The sequence below is a fragment of the Sarcophilus harrisii genome, chromosome 2, assembly GCF_902635505.1.
Source record: "Sarcophilus harrisii chromosome 2, mSarHar1.11, whole genome shotgun sequence".
Classification (NCBI taxonomy): domain Eukaryota; kingdom Metazoa; phylum Chordata; class Mammalia; order Dasyuromorphia; family Dasyuridae; genus Sarcophilus; species Sarcophilus harrisii.
In genome coordinates this window covers 336,337,116-336,354,488 of record NC_045427.1, presented here as the reverse complement: position 1 = coordinate 336,354,488, position 17,373 = coordinate 336,337,116, and the positions used below count along the sequence as shown (strand labels likewise).

Below are 17,373 nucleotides of genomic sequence, written 5' to 3'. Positions count from 1 at the left end.
TTAAAAGATTTTCATAAAAAGAAACTTTTATTGAATACATATTTCAGTAGCATAAAGTTGTCAATGTTTATAAGAACAGCCTAATTGGTGAAATGCTTATTTCTTGTCAATCAAAATTTTTATTCTCTGTGGAGACACATATAGAAACATCACTTTCAGCCTCCAATTTGTTTCTTGCTTTAGAACTTACTGAGTATGAGAACTCTGGGAGATGACTAAAAACCATTACATTGAATTCCCAATCCCTATATTTATGCACACCTGCATTTTTGATTTCCTTCACAAGCTAATTGTACAATATTTCAGAGTCTGATTCTTTTTCTACAGCAAAATAACGTTTTGGTCAGGTATACTTATTGTGTATCTAATTTATATTTGAATATATTTAACATCTACTGGTCATCCTGCCATCTAGGGAGGGGGGGGGGGTAAGAGGTGAAAAATTGGAACAAGAGGTTTGGCAATTGTTAATGCTGTAAAGTTACCCATGTTTATATCCTGTAAATAAAAGGCTATTAAATTTAAATTTAAAAAAAAAAAAAAAAAAAAAAAGAACTTAGTGAGTATGGGGCTGAGAATTCTACTTCACAGATATTAATGGTTTAGGAAGAATGGGATATACTTGTCCAAAAATGTTGCAGTTTCACTAAATGAAAATTAATTTGGGGTTCAGTTATTCTCTTATTGGATTATTGTTCTTAATACAAAAAGGAATTCAAATCCCAAAACTCATTCATTTAGTTTGTCAGAATTATACTCATTGCTACAATTGTCTCTTTTCAAATTTTTCAGAGATAATGTAAGGCTTCCTTTATCAGTTCACCCATTTACTGTACTTTCTTCAATCTATAAATTTTTCTTCACTAACAATACTACATTTGGAATATTACAATACAATAATATAGTTTTATTGAAATCCCATCTCTAACATAGTGTTATGTGATCTCAGGCATATGACAAACTCTCTTCAGACTATAATTTGCAGAGAATGTACCAACATGGGCAAATTTTCTTATCTAGGAATACTTTTGCCAAGGAAATCACAGGTTTGGTTTCTTGCCCATACCTCTCTCTCCTTGATAATTTTCATATACCCCATGGAGGGATGGGTAACTCAGATGAGGAACACTTGTCTATCCAGTTCAACTCTGTCATTTTACAAAAATTATGAAAAACAAGGCCCATAAGTTATATAAAAACTTCACAGAAATGCATATAAGAAAGGACACACCTTAAATGCATTTTCTTGAACTAGTTCCTTTCAACTTATTGTTGATCCTCAGTACATGCATTCTCTTCTTAAAAATACATTTAACATATATTGGATTACTTGTCACCTAGGAGAAGGGGTGGGGGGAAAAGAAGGAAAAAATTTTGAACACAAGGTTTTTCAAGGGTAAATAATGAAAATTATGCATATATTTTGAAAATAAAAAGCTTAGGAACAGGTAGGTGGTACAGTGGATAGAGTCCAGCCCTGGACTCAGACATTTAACATTTTCTAACTGTGTGACCCTGGTCAAGTCACTTAATCCCAACTATCTCAGCAAAAGAAAAAAGAAAGAAAAAAAGAAAATTAAAAGCTTAAAAAAATAAAAATTAAAAAAAAATACATTATAAAGGGTAGACTAACTTTTGAAAGAAATTTAATCTTTACTGATACTACAAAAGATGAATTAGCCAAAAATGTATTTCCTTCCTATTCAATAACAAATTGAGTCTTTGTTGAGGCTTATTAGCTTGTCCTAGTTTGTAGATCACTAACAAATGTAACATATGTTCAAGGTCTCCATGCTATCAATAATAAATAAGTAGAAAATAATTATAGTGATATAAAGTAAAAATTTTTAAATTTTTAAAAAGTATTTTAAGAATGAATTGTATTTTTAAAATATACAGAAGAGAACAGAGGAAAGTTTAGAAAAGGACACAGACAAGCAGTATACTTTTGGGATATTTTAATATATATACCTACAAGAAAAATTAAGCTGTATGTAAGAGATTCATGGTTTCATATACAATCCTCTTTCTGTTCTTTATAAATGGAAATCTTCATGTTAAGTTCATGATAATTTAAAAAAAAATAATTAATAGCCAAGGCAGCTAAGGAATTTGTCTTCATAACTGAATAAACCTCAACTGCCATGCAGGAATTCTACTATGGTTACCAAAGAACCAGTCAACTAACTGTATTGAATTCTGATCAATATTTTGGGTATATATGTACATTTTCAACTTGACATTTTATAAAGATTTCTACACTGTAAAAGTATGTGTTTTAGTTATTTATCAACAGCTTTTTTTTAGTTATTGTAGTTTAAAAAAGAAACTATGGTTTAAAGCTTAAAAGTTAGAAAAACAACCTAGTTGTTTTTTGGTACTATCTTCTATCTAATCTGATAACTGCTCATCTAGTCATCTTTAAAAAAAATTTTTTTTACATCAGAGCTGGCCCTAAAAAGTTAACACAGCAAACATTTATGTATATTTCTTTACAGTTTCATAAAAATCAACACCTCATTCACACTGTGAAGCAATTAACCAGATACAGCTCTGATTTTCTCTGGTAAAATATCTTAATAATACTGTATTACATGCAACTTTTAGAAATTTATGGTTAAGGCACTAACCGTATTTTCCACAAAAAAAACTGTACTTTTGAGGAATGGTATTAGCTCTACATTTGCCTTTCTTCATCCTTTTTGAAAATTATTATTTTAAACTACAAAGAAAATTAACAAACCCCTTTGATTATAACCACTTTAAAGTTTATTTACAGGATTTTTTTGTGACATCATGTAACAACTGACTTAGACAGTTTACAAATATAATGGTTACCTTTTGAGACAAATAATTAAAAACTAAGTACTAAATTTTACATCATGATTTGTTCCACTTAACAAGTGAAATTTGAGACAGAAATTAATGAGATCTGTTCTCTTAAGCAAAAATATGTGATTTCCAGAAAACCCCAGAAACTCAGAAGTCTGAAAAGAAGTCTGAAGAGATCAAACTCCCAAATATCCCTCAAACCCCTCAAAAAAAGTAGGGGAAAGAAAAGAGAAGGGAGAATATATCTCTTTGGCCTTACAAAAAGGAGAGGGAGGAAAAAATCTGAAATCTCAGCAAAGAGTATTACCAACTGAGCTTATATTAAGGAATCTTCTTTACATATTATTGAATCCCATCATGCCTTTCATATTTCCAGCAGCTCCTTGTTGAAACTGCCTCATCATTGACTGCAGTCCTGCCATACCTCCTAAAAACAAAGAGAAAGAGATCAGTAAAGACAAGCTGAAACAGAAACCAGAGCAAGTACTTTTTGTTTTGTTTTGTTTTTTGTTTTACGCTGAGGCAATTGGAATTAAGTGACTTGTCCAGAGTTGCGGGCCTGTGTGCACGCACATTCCTCCCCCGCCACATATACAGAGTTAAGTATCTGAGACCACATTTGAACTCAGGTTCTCCTAATTTCAGGGCTGATGCTCTATCCACAGCGCCACCTAGCTGCCCCTAGAGCCAGTACTTTTAAGTTAAATACTTAAGGAATATATAAAGGGAACAAATGCTAGTTTTTCATAAATGCACATTTTAAATAAAAAATTATACTTATAACTATCTGTAGATATTTGTGAAAAGTCAAGTCATGTAATTAAATGATGATTTAAAAATTTGGGCATACAGTAAAGCATAGAAATATAACACTGAAAAGTTGTCTGGTATACAAAAATATATTTATTTTGCTCTGCTAGGAATTCATTTATTAGCAATTATTTAGGTACTTAAGAAATTCTTAGAATAAGAAGGGGGTCCTTTTGAAGATGCAGAATTTAAAGTTTCTTCCTCTGTCTCACTTCTCCTAAACTAAATCTTTATTCTCATAACCTTTACTCCTTTCACTGATTCTACTTCATCAATTGTGCCCTGGTTTTGCTTCTTTTATATATTGTCCTCTATCCTTGAATCTCTTGTCTACCAATATCATCACCAACAAGACATAAAGCATTTATTTAATGCCCACTATGTGCCATGCACTGACTTAAGTACGGGAGATACAAAGAACAGCCAAAAACAATTTCTGTTCTCAAAACACTTATAGTAAGTATTAAAGGTTCTAATTCTCTGTTCACGAATTCGAAACCTCATATTTGAGAACAAATTCTTTATTATTTTCAACCTCTAACTTATAACACTTAAGCCTGTTTTTCACCCTCACCACAATCTCTACACTTCCCTCACCTGAAAGTTCTTTCACAAGCCATAAACCTTCTACTGCTCTCTTTCATGTCTATCTTCCCCATAAAATAATTTCAAATTAATATTATACTCTATCTCTTGTCCCATTACTCTATTACTAATCATGCCTTGCCAACCCCAATCTTCAATTATTCCCATTAGTCACTGCCTTAATTTATATTTGTGTGTTACTGAACAAAACTAGAGGAAATCACAAAACAGCATATAGTATATATATATATATGTATGTTCCCAAAGGCATCTCAAAGCTAAAAATCCAAAACAGAATTCCTCCACTAAATCTATGCTATCTCAAATTACCCTATTTTTATTGAGGATAATGATTATTACAAATTCATATTACATAATCTCAACTGGGCCCTCACTTTAGCAAGGAAATCTTTTGATATATTCCTAATAAATTTGCTTTTCTACTCACCACAGAAGTTATTCAAAACTCTTTTTATTCATTCTCAAATTTCCTATGGCACCCTTGGTCCCAATCCATCCCATCTTCATCAGTAAATTTATTGGATCCTTCCTTTCTGACTACTTTGAATATATCTCCTTCATCCTTAAGAAATCCTTATCATTTGATCCTACCATCCATACTGACCATCATTTATGTATCTCTTCTCTCCATCATAGCTAAACTCTTCAAAAAAGTCTTCTGCACTCACTGCCTCCACTCCCTATCCTTTCACTGGCTTCTAATCTTTCTTGCTCAGTCACTATCTTAATGTGGACCTCATTACCTCTCCCCTGAATTACAGTAACAGATTGCTTTCCTTTCAGTCTTTCTTCCTTCCAAGCCATGCTCTATATGGTTGCCAAAATAATCTTCTTAAGGCACATGTCAGACTACGTTACTTTATTCAAAAACCTTTTCTCAACTGTCTCAAGGATAAAACACAAAACACCTTTCAATTTGGCATTTAAAGGCATAGACAAGTCTAATCCTAACCTAAACCTAACCTAAGACTGATTTATGTCTTGTTTTTTCAACCACAGACAACTCTTGAGAATTCCTCTCACACTCCTCTAACTCTCACAAACCTATTTTTAAAAAACAAACAAAACCAATATTATGACTAAATTTGAATAAACAGAATACACAGTTACCCACTTTACTATGGAAAGGAGGGATGGTTACTTTTGTCTTCTGGAACCAAATAATAAGTACAATAATTAAGTATAAATGTCTATTTTTAATTATAATAGCCATTGTATATATTATTCTACTGGTTCTACTTTCTTTGCTCTATATCAATTCATGCAAATCTTTCTAGACTTCTGAATTCCTTATATGCAACATTTCTCAGAGTATATTATTCCAAAATATTTATGAACCACAATTGAATCAATCATCCTCAATCAATGGACATCTATTTTCTTTCATAGCTTTGCTTCTATAAAAGAATGCTTGGTATTATATTTTGGAATATAAAGGATCTGCTTCACTTTGTGACTTCTTTGATGTATATACCCAGTAACAGGAATTGCTAGGTCAGAAGATTTGAACAGTGTTTTTTCCATATAGTTCTAATTTGTTTTCCAGAATGGCTTCAACAATAAACAATATATTAATCTCATAGCAGTTGCTGGAATTACTTTTCATTACTCTCCTTCATTGTATTCTACCATTAGTTAAAATAGACTACCTGATAGTTTATAAAATCATCATTCCATCTACCACTTCCCATGCCTAGAATGCACTACTTCCTCACGTCTAAAAGAATTCTAGCTGCCTTCAAAACATAAATAACACTTCATATACAATGTCTTAATACTTAACCTTCAATTATTAGGATTCTTTCCCTCTTGAAATAACTTGGTATTACTTTGTACATACTTTATATTTATTAATTTGTATTTCTCCTTACTAAAAATCTAGAAGACAGTAAATGAGATAGAAAGATGAAGCTTTCTCAAAAAGTCTGAGACTAGGTTTGGGTCACGTGATTCCTATTCCCAGAGCAGGAAGATCAGGCCTTCCGTCCCAGGTTGCAGGAAGTTACATGATCTCAAGGCCTAGAGATCTCTAAAGGTCAGATCCTAAGTCAGTGACTGGAAGTTTTAGGAAGTGACATGATCCACAAGAAGCAGACAACATTAGTGACCATTGGTCAATGATTGTTACTTCCTTTTAGTCTATCCAATGAAAAGGCTTGGGTCTTTTGCTATTTCACCAGCTAATACTTCCTGCTGAGCAGGTCTACTAGTACATGTTAGGAGCTTATCCCTGCAGGGACTAAATAAATGATTTCTCTTTTTACATGAAGATGTCTCTAGTTAATTTGGGAAGCGAGGTTTTGCACCTATCCCACACAACAGGAATTGTTTTAACTTTTGACTTTTTATCTCTACCATTTGGCAAAGTATTTTGCACATAGTAGCTACTTAATTAATATGCATTAAGTTGAATAATGTATTTTGGCCATCTCCCAATTTTTCAGATTAGGAAGTTGAATTCATAAGAGGTTAATGCCCATTATAAAACTGGGTAGTAGCAGAATCTTGGTAAGAAATAAAGCCTTCTTAAAAAAAAAAAAAAAAAAAAAGTCTTCTAATTAAAATTTAGCATTCTTTCTACTTACCAAATGCCACTTTTCTGATTAGTGAAGTTCTATTAGTTTAAAAATGTATAGTTCAAAATGTGTCACCAATATCAACACTTTTAACTTCATATTGGAAACAGACTTAAAAATTACCCATATGATGAAGAACTCTGGGATCCATCATTTTAGCCATTTGTTGGTTCAATTTCGCCATCTGGGACTGGCTTACATTTTTTGACATGTCACCTCCTTAAAAACAGTACAAATATTAAGTGTCTGTTAGTATGTTCTATTTCTTTTTAGGTTAGACAAATTTAGAATTCATGTATATTATGATTCTAAATAATTTCTAATAACTTTTTGCTTGACTGCTTCAGTTAGTATTCCAATTTTTATACTGTTGATCTTAATTCTGTCCTCAGAGGGACAAAAATATACAGTAGTGGTCCTCCTGTAAATGAACTGGTGTCATTCTAAAAAAATTAATACTAACAAAACTGAGTATCTGCTTCACTACAAAAATTTAGGAGAGGAAAACAATAGGAAGAAAGAAAGAAAAAAGGAAGGGGATTTAAGAGGAAGACAAAGCAAGCAAGATGATCATGGAAAGAACATTTGTATATGAGAGAGATATGTGTCAACTTTTAAATTTCTGAAAATGTATGTAAAATGGTTTTGTTTGTTTTCATGAATAAAGATACTCTTTTCATCCATCACGATTTTTTAAAATAACAAATTAATTTCATAACTGCTTCCCATTAACTCGAACTGGAAATCAGACTGTCCTCATAAATTACAATATGTACTCTTGGATTTCTAATGAATATAACTAAAAACTTAATTTTTCCATGTTCAAGGCCCACTCCTGAATTTTAACTTTTAATTTTCTTTCCCTTTTCTACACTGCTTCTTTAAACTGATGATTAAAAATTTTTTTAAATTAATTATGTTATTTTTCTTACCTTTGAAAAGTCCTTTGATACCACCCATTTTTTTCACCATCTGGGCAAACTTAGTATATTGTGTCAAAAGCTCCTGAACATCTCTTGTTGAAACACCTGATCCTCTTGCTACTCTTTGGATTCTTCCTGGTTGCTTACTGAAAACCTTTGCACCATCAGTACTGTCAAGTTCTACAGAAGAGAGTCAAATCATTCCACTATATTTCCATATGTATAAACATGTCATCCAGAAAGGTTATATTTTTCTGAATATATATTCTGAATATATATATTTCTGAAAATGTTAAAATTATCTTTCTAAATGGCATTACTTGCCCTACCCCATAATTTATTTCTTATTCATTTATTTTGTCTACATAGCCAAAAGGAAAGAGGCAGGTCTTATTATATATTATATATGACTAGAGTGATACTAATCAAGTCATTACTATTAAAATAGCATTTATCATGATGCTATAAGTATATGCATGCTAAAAAAATCAGAACCATCTCTCAACTATCTGCCTCTGTTTTGATTACTCTGTAATTCTTAGAAAGAGCCTAAGGAAAATGTTAAATCTTATCTTTTTTTCAGCTATTGAATCAACAACGATTTTATTAAGCACATACAACACACAAGGTATTATACTAAGCATTAGGAACATAAAGGAAGAATCTTGCTCTCAAAGATCTTATATCCTAATGGGGAAAGCCACATGTAAATAAACAGGCACCTACAAGATACATGAAGAGTAGATGGTAATCTCAGAAGGAAAGGCTCTAGTTCTTGAGGCAATCGGGTAAAGCATCTGGAAGAAGGTGCAATTTAAGCCTAGTGTTGAAGGAAGTCAAAGATTCTAAGAGATGGAGGTGGGGAGGGAAAGCATTCTAGATATGGAGGACAGTCAGTGCAAAGACATAGACAGAGGAGATGAAGTATAATGGGAATGGGATAGCAACTATCCTAGTATGACTGAATTATACTGTGGAAGAAAACTGTAAAGACAGAAGGGGACAAGCTGTGAAAAGCTTCAAATGCCAATGAAAACATTTCATACTGACCTGAGAGATGAGGCAACAACTAGAGTCTATTCAATAATAGGGATGATGCTGTCAGACCTATAATTTCTCAAAGTGAAAATGTGTACTGTCTATAAATAACTATCTTACCTTGATCATTCATACTGTCCATTATTGTCATTAGTTTTTTTAGCCTTGCCATTGACTCTTGTTCATTGCCTTTGCTCATAAAATCTGTGCCAAAACCAGGAATCATACCCTAAAATCAAAATAACAATTTCTTTATTCTCATGTGACATAAAACAGAATATAACATTTAAACATACTAAAAATATATTAATATTACCACATTTGTCTAGCTAAGGATGTTAGCTTTTATTTTGATTTTAAAATAAAATGTCTAACATCCTCTTACAGCTGTCAAAAGTAGTTACAACAAAGAAGAACAGAATTTAAAATGTTTCCACAGATCTCAAATACACCAAGGTAAATAATTTTAAGATAACTAACCAATATTTGACTGAATGGGCCCATTTTCATGATGTTTTGGAATTGTTCATACATATCTCTCAAAGTAAACTGACCTGAAATAAAATAAAAACAAGTCAGATCTAACAGAAATATTTGATAAAAAAATCTAAACCATAAATATGGATTCTTCTTAAGGAGAACTCAAGCTCAGAACGATGCATCCGTTTGAATAATATTAGACACTTATGTGCAAGGCACTGTATTAGATGCCATAGGAAATATAACAATGAGAAAAAGTTTTCTACATTATATAAGCCTACAGGAGATGAAGTAAATAAAAAACTATGTGACAAATAAAACTATGCCATGGGAGAAGATGACACCATGATGATCAAAGGAGGTATTATATGAGAGAAGCAGAGTAGAATGGCACCTTGGCCTGTGGGAATCTTGAAATAACAGAAATGAAAGACACCAAAAAATCAGAAGGAAGAGGGCCAGCCCATGTATTTTGTTTTCTCCACTGACCGAAATGAGCAAGCACCAGGCATGAAAAATTTCATCTAAGGAGCAAAGAAACCAACTGCTTACTAGACTATCCTACTCCAACCCTTGACAAATTCCCTCACTTGTCCAGCATACCCTGAAATCCTTTTAACAGGATAGACTTTCTTTCCATAAACAAACATAAAAGAACTTATAAGCTAGCTTCATTTATTGCTTCCTAACTATGAACAAAAAGAAGATATGCAAAAATCATTTCATATCCTACTGTAGCCAGGCCTAGCTATACCTTAGCAGAATTTCTGGTTAGAAAGGATTCAAGATTATTTATTATGTGAGATGTATCAAGTATACAAGTACATTTTTGGAAACATCCCTTTTTTTGTTGTTATTGTTATTGAGGCAATTTGGAGTTAAGTGACTTGCCCAGGGTCACACAGCTAGGACGTAAAAGTGTCTGAGGCCACATTTGAATTTAGGTCCTCCTGACTTCAGGGCTGATGCTCTATCCACTGAGCCACCTAGCTGCTCCTAGATTTTTGATAGATAAATATCATGACAGTACCATTTAAGGTAGAGAAGAGAAAAAGAACAAAAACAGAGGCATTAAATGTCCAAGGATAATGACTAAACCAGTTTGGCCAATGATAAAAAGTTCATATAAGAATAAGGCTATGTGGCTGGAAAAAGAAGTAGAGACCTGACTACCAGATTATTTTACAGACCACCCAAATATTAAAAAAAACTGTTAGGTAAGAAAGAAATATGGTCAACAACCTCTTTTGGAATGATTCATGTGACAGGGACACAGAAAAAAGTGAAATGGAGCAGATGCTGTTGCAAGGGTATCCCATGAAGGACTAAGAGTCTAAAAGAAATAACCAAATATGAAGCCAAAGCTTTATGGCTGGGGGTAATCTGAAGAAGAGAAGGACTAATGAGAGAAATAAGGTAATCAAGAAGAACAGGCTTTAAGAAGGGGAAACAAGAAGTTCAATCTTAGACAATACATTCCATTTGGGATGGCCGTATGTCTTCCAAATGAAAATATTGACTGGAAATTGGAAGCTGTAGCTCAAGGTTGGAGAAAAAAAATTCTACAATACATATATACAAAAACTAGAAACTTAGGGGAAATAATGAAAAAGAGAAGGCATGAAAGGGAAAGACAATACAATGATTCAAATTATTTTATAAAACAATCATCAAAACTAGAACTGATTAAAGAATAGAAAAGCAGATCAGTAGAACAGTTTTAGTTTTTTCATTTTTAAAAAATAGACACAATCAAGTGCAGTACTCTAGTTTGAAACATAAACTATTTCCGTACTCTAGTTTAAAAACCTTGAAACATCAACTATTTCCTTATTGAGCAATACCTGCTAGAAAAAGTGAAAAGTAATTTAGTTTAAAAAAAAAAAAGGTTTAAACTATCTTATAATAAATGTCACAATAAGATCCAAAAAGAATAACTGATACAAAATAGTCTTATCATTAAAAAATAGAGGAAAACAAGTGGTAGGTAATATCTTTAACAACTATGACAACAGGGAAAATTCTTATCAAACAAGGGATAAAAGTAATCATAAAACCTCAAATGATAATTTGATTAAATAAAATGGAAAAGCTTTTGCACAAACAAAATTAATACATCTACAATAAGAAAGTGTTAAGGAACATGCCTAAGTGAAGGGGCAGGTCAATTCTCCAAGAGCCTCCGCAGCTGTGAATCATAACATCTGAAGGAGCTGCAAAGCAGCCTTTACTGATACAGGTATTGCTTGTGGACTGGGAATGAAATAAATTGGAGGCAGAGGGAAGAAAAGAGGTCAGACAACACAACTGCCTCTTAGTAGAGAGGGCAGAGTACAGCAACTGCTTTTCAGTCTCCTAGAATGATGATAACATCATTCTCTCACACTAAGAGATCCATTCTACAGGTTTGAGTTAGACCACCACCAGCCACTGGTAGGTGGCTCCCGTATCACAACAATAAAGGCAATATTTGATTCAATTGGCAGTTTCCTTTATTATTGAAGAAAGTATCTCCAGTGTATCTTTCAGTGTATCTCATCTGGTAGGCAAAATCCACTGGAAAATGACACAAATATATAATACCAAGAGTCAATAAATAAGTGGCCAAAAGATGAGAACAGTTCTGAAAAGATGATATGCAAACCACTAACAACCCTATGAAATATTACACTAACTTGTTAATCAGAAAAATTCACATTAAAACAACTCTCATGTCATATCACATACCCCTCAAATTGGCAAAGATCTCAAAAGATGGAAACTGTGATGGAAAAGCTGGGGAAAGGCAAAGATACTACTATACTATTGGTGGAAATGCGAAACAATCCAACCATCCTGGAAAACAATTTGAAATTATGTGAAAAAAATGATTAAACAGTAAATATCCTGTGATCCAAAGATCCCACTGCTATGATCACATCACAAAAGAAGTTCAATACAAAATAGAAAAGTCTTATATTAATCCACATGTGCTCTAATAAAGGAACACTTTTTACAGTAGACAAAAAAATAGCAAAAAAACAAACGGTTCATATTGGGAAATGGCCTGACATATAATAGAATATTATTGATTCACATGTAAGAAATAAAGAATTTAAGTAACTCACAGAAACATGGGAAAACATATGTGAACTGATTCAAAATAAATAATGTATCAGAAAAAATGTATTCAATGATTATAATGAGGTGAAGAACCAAAACAATGAAGTCAAATGTCATGGAAGATGAGGAAATAAAAACACTATTGTACTTTCATTGTAGAAGTCAAAATACATGTGGAATGTCTTACATATTGTCAAACTCAATACCACTGCTGATTGGTTTTACTTAATTGGGGACAGGAAGAAACTAACTGGGAATGGCTATTATAAAAACAAAAGACATTAACAAAACTTTTAAAAAGAGGGAGAAAAATACTTAGTTATTTTAAGAAATTCAAGGGAAAATTAAACTTTATACTTTTATCTTGAGGAAAATCAATTGCAAATAATTTTTTTAGTTGCAGGAAGAAAAACAATTTATAATTCCAAACTGCCAAAAATTTAAGAATACAAATAACTATAAAAAACCATAAAATGTTATTTAATATTAATTTTTCTTAATAGTAAATGGTTCAGTGAAACATTCAATAATCTAGCTAAATGTCAAACTAATTTTGAAACCAGCATACCATGTTTCAGCTTTTCTATAAGTGCTTCATTGTCATCCAACTTCAATTCATTGACTTTATCTATTAGTCCTTCGATATCACCCATACCTAGAAAAACCAAAAACTGCATTTAATTCAGTAAGACCATGTTTATTTATTTTCCATAGCATAGAAAGCATTTTTTTCTACTAACAAAAGGACTTTAAACCTTCAAAATGCTTTCATATCACACTTTATTATGATAATGTTGAGAAGTAGCTCAAGTGGCTATTATTACTCTTTCTTTTATAGAAAAAATAACCAAAGCAAAGAAATTAAACAACTTGTTTGAGATCACATATTTAAGTTGGAATGAGAACCCAGGCCTCCTAACTTCCAGTTATATGCTATTTCCATTTTGCTAGCACCCCTTTCCCTCATTGATCATACCAAGAAGTTTGCTGATGAAAGGCTGTGTTTTAAAAGGTTCAAAGTCATCTATATGTTCACCAGTCCCAATGAAAATTATTGGACTTTTTGTGGCAGCAACTCTGCAAAGAAATACAAAACATAAAAACAACTTCAAATAAGGGAAAGAGTTATCAGAAATAAACAGTAATCTCTACTATACTTCTCCCCCTAAAACAAGAAAACAGTTTATTTATAAATTAAGATGTATTTTTTAAAAAGTACATGCCTGGATAAACCATCATTTATATTCTAGCTCAAATATTTCAGTATTTTGACTGAAGGAAAATGTAGTCCAGGTAGAATGCAGATTTCACCTAACATGTAAAAAATAGTGTTCTCCTGAAGACTACAGAAAATTGGAACAGGCCACTTCAAATCAATATTCCAACTAGAAGACTGAGGATGCTCCCATATATAAAGTGTGTAGTCTATATGTCAATCACATCTCAAAATACTAGATAAATAGCATAGCGAAATCTTGTAAAAACCTAGTCAATTATAAAAACTCAATTTTAGTCCAAATAACAAGTTAAAAGTTAATTATGTTCTCATCAATAAGGGAATAAAAATTCTTTTATTTATGAAGATCATATTTTAGTACCTATCAAACCTTCCTATTTTCTGCAAAAATCTAATCATCATAACTATCATGTTCATTTAATAAAACATGTGGATTACTAAATATTAACTAAGAGTAGCAAACTAATACAACATGTTGATGAACTTTTAATATACTTAATAGAATACTATCTTTTCTTGGTTATTAAAAAGAGAGTTTAAGAAATTTATGAGGAATAATGTTGGAGCCCAGAGGGCCTGGGCAAGAAGTTTGTACTGACACAGGGCTCAGGGATCATGGGCCCAGGCAGGAAATCTGTGCTGGCTTGGAGATAAGGAAGTATTACATTGTACTTCCCATGACAAACATGAGGCCCGGAACTTGCAAAGGTTGCTGACAATAACTCAGGTCAAAGAGCAAGTCACAGTGACCCAAAAACAAAAAGAAGTGCTTTGTCATCAGGATGTGAGTATTGAGACTTTCCTGACTCAGCCATGTCAGTATAAGCTTACTTCCTTGAGGTTGATGTGGAAAGGGGGATATAAGGAGGAACCAAAGACTGTAAAGGAGGCAGAAGGTGGCAGAGGAAGGCAGAGGAAAGAGCTTCTAAGAAAGAGCATCTTGATTTCATCTCTTCTGGCTTGTGACTCTCTTTGGTGAACACAGCTGGCTTGTGTACATAGGCACACTGAAGCTCGAGAAAAGATGAGACCCAGCTGCCCACAGGTATAGCACCTGGTAAGTGGTACCCGAACAGGGACACACAGGTTAGGCCACATACGTGAGGGCAGGAAAGGACCGGGACCCTGCAGGAAGTGCAGGAAGGAAGAGAGTTTCTCGCTGAGTTGCTAGGCAAGAAGATGGGGGAACTCAATACCCTTGATCAAGCCAGAGGAAAATGAGATATGGGCTAAGCAATAATATAAAGCCATTAAGAAACAAGGATTCACTTTGCCTCTAAAAGATATAAGGGCATTTATTGTTAAAATTTATGTTGTATCCCCATGGCTCACTGACTCAGGATTAGATAAGGCAAAATGGAAAGTTATAGGAAAACAAATGACTAGCTATGAAAAAGACACCCCTGGGTTGTTGGAAGATAAGGATTGTATAATATTTAGCCTGGTCAGAGCTGCATTTGAAGGGGCTAGCCATCCACAATGCAGCTTTGCCACAAAGAGCCAAATTGAAAGTAAATAAACCTTAGTGAAACAGCTTTGGAAGAAAATGAGGAACTCTGGCACACCCCTCTCCAAGCCAGCGCACTCTCTTATCGACAGCTATATCCTGACTTAAAAACAGAAATCTCTCCTGAAAAAAGAATCCATAGCAGATGGAAAAGGAGAAAAAAGGTCACCCCAGCCGTCTCACTTTAACCACAGCTGCAAAAATAGAAGTTCCTACTGAAAGGAAAAATTGGGACTAGAAAAAGCGATAGAACAAGCTCATGAGAGAGGGGAGGATGTGGAAGGATAGAGAATTTATTTGGTTATAGAAACACAAGATCCACAAGCCTTGGGTGGAGTACACAGGGAACATACAGCCATTCCTTGGAAACATATCAAGGATCTGAAAACAGCAGTAGCACAATGTGGCCCCACTGTTCCCTTTGTTTTAGCTTAGATAGAACAATTGTCCCTGATGTTTATTCTTTTTGCCCTAATGATTGGAAAACGCTCGCTCATGCTTGTCTCTCACCCAGTCAAGCAGTTGTGTGGCACACTGAGTTTGCAAAACAGGCTAAACAGGAAGCAATGAGAGAGGGGAATGGAGCACAGAAAGTTTTTGCTGCATTATCAGGGACAGGTCAATATGAAACTACAGCTGCACAACTGCAGTACTTGCCTGCCGAATATACATTAGTGGCTGATTGTGCCAGAAGGACATGGGCTAAATTAGTAGAAAAGGGTGATAGAAAAAATATGGATCAAGTTAAACAGAACGCAAAAGAACCTTTTTCTGATTTTGTTGCCTGCATGCAGGAGTCTGTGGCCGGATGCATGGGACCTGTAGAAGGTGCAGGAAAAAGTGCTAATACTAACCATGATTGTAAAAAGGCTATGATTGGCTTACCCATGAATGCAGGAATAGAAGATAGGATGAATAGGTGTGAAAAATTAGGATCTGATGTATATCAAGCTGAATTGCTTGCTGGGGCCATTCACACCAATAAGAGGAAAGAAAAAAAATGCTATGGGTGTGATCAGCCCAGACATATCAAGCAGGACTGCAAACCAAAGCGTCCTTTAGTCACATGTTTTAAATATGGCAAAAGTGAATATTTTGCCAAACAATGCAGAACTAATAAAAAACAGGGAAACAGGGTGAGGCACCCCTCACGGGTCCCTTACTAGACACAAATGAAACACAAGTCACAGATCTACCCCACTCAGACATTAGAAGAAGAATATAAAGTATTGATGAACCAAAAAACATCACTAAACCCATATACAGCATAGGGAAATATTGAGTACCCCATTAGCTACAATGGAAGTCCTTATAAATCCTCTCCCTTGGTCAGTACTTATCCTGTATCAGGCAGATTATGTCCCGGGCATAGTCCATCCTTGCATACTTTCTGCAAGCACTTCATCCATAGTATTTACCAACTCCCCATGATGAGCTTGCTTATATAGATAATAATGACTCTTTTGCACAAGCTATCCCGTTATCCCCTGATCCTGATCAAATTGTCATAGCACTCAGCCGAACTATAGAATTAGGAAAACCTTTTGCTTCAGTACTCTTGAATGGATGCCTTTTCAAGGGTCTTTTAGATACCAGGGCAGATCGGATGATGATTTCTGCTTCTCACTGGCCCCAAGAATGGCCCTTAGAACAAGCAATCACTCATGTGTATGGTATGGAAGGACGAGAGAGTGTTATGCAGGCAAAGGAATGGGTAAAATGGAAGATTGATGGGAAGAGTGGACGATTAAAACCTTTAGTTATTCAGGGGCTTACTGTGAACTAACTTATGGGGAAGAGACATAATGAAACATTTAAATTTGAGACTCACAAATTAAAGTTTTTAGTAGGGGCCACTGTAAAATTGGGGAGCATATGCCCTCCTTTAACATGGAAAACCATTATACCTGTATGGAGGAAGCAGAGTCCCCTTACTCCTGAGAAGCTCCTCGCTTTATATGAACTAGTCAAAGAACAATTAGCTTGTGGTCACATTGACTTTTTCCCCTTGGAACTCCCCTGTGTTTGTCATCAAAAAGAAATCAGGGAAATGGAGAATGTTAACTGATTTAAGAAGGTTAAATGCTAAACTTGAGCCTATGAGTGCCTTGCAACCAGGCCTCCCATCACCAAATGCTATCCCTCAAGGGTATGTGATATGGATAGTAGATATTCAAGATTGTTTCTTTCGTATTCCCCTTCATGAATAAGATAAGGAAAAATTTTCTTTTTCAGTGCCACAGGTTAATAATAAAGCCCCCA

At 33.9% G+C, this 17,373-nt stretch overlaps 1 protein-coding gene across 5 annotated transcripts in view; it reads right to left on the bottom strand.

Moving 5' to 3' along the window:
- Positions 1-540: 540 nt before the first annotated feature.
- The window catches only part of SRP54 (signal recognition particle 54), a 58,343-nt gene continuing 41,510 nt past the window's right edge, over positions 541-17,373 (bottom strand). For 3 of the 5 annotated variants that reach the window (XM_031952929.1, XM_031952928.1, XM_031952930.1), the window contains 7 exons: positions 13,344-13,444; positions 12,936-13,022; positions 9,266-9,339; positions 8,906-9,014; positions 7,757-7,927; positions 6,948-7,043; positions 3,131-3,259 (listed from right to left, as the gene is read on the bottom strand). In XM_031952929.1, the coding sequence (XP_031808789.1) occupies positions 3,168-3,259; positions 6,948-7,043; positions 7,757-7,927; positions 8,906-9,014; positions 9,266-9,339; positions 12,936-13,022; positions 13,344-13,444 (730 nt within the window). In that variant the 3' untranslated portion in view covers positions 3,131-3,167. Of the gene's footprint in view, positions 1,338-2,746; positions 3,260-6,947; positions 7,044-7,756; positions 7,928-8,905; positions 9,015-9,265; positions 9,340-12,935; positions 13,023-13,343; positions 13,445-17,373 lie in introns of those variants that run through there. The other 2 variants (XM_031952931.1, XM_031952927.1) reach the window with 2 other exon arrangements.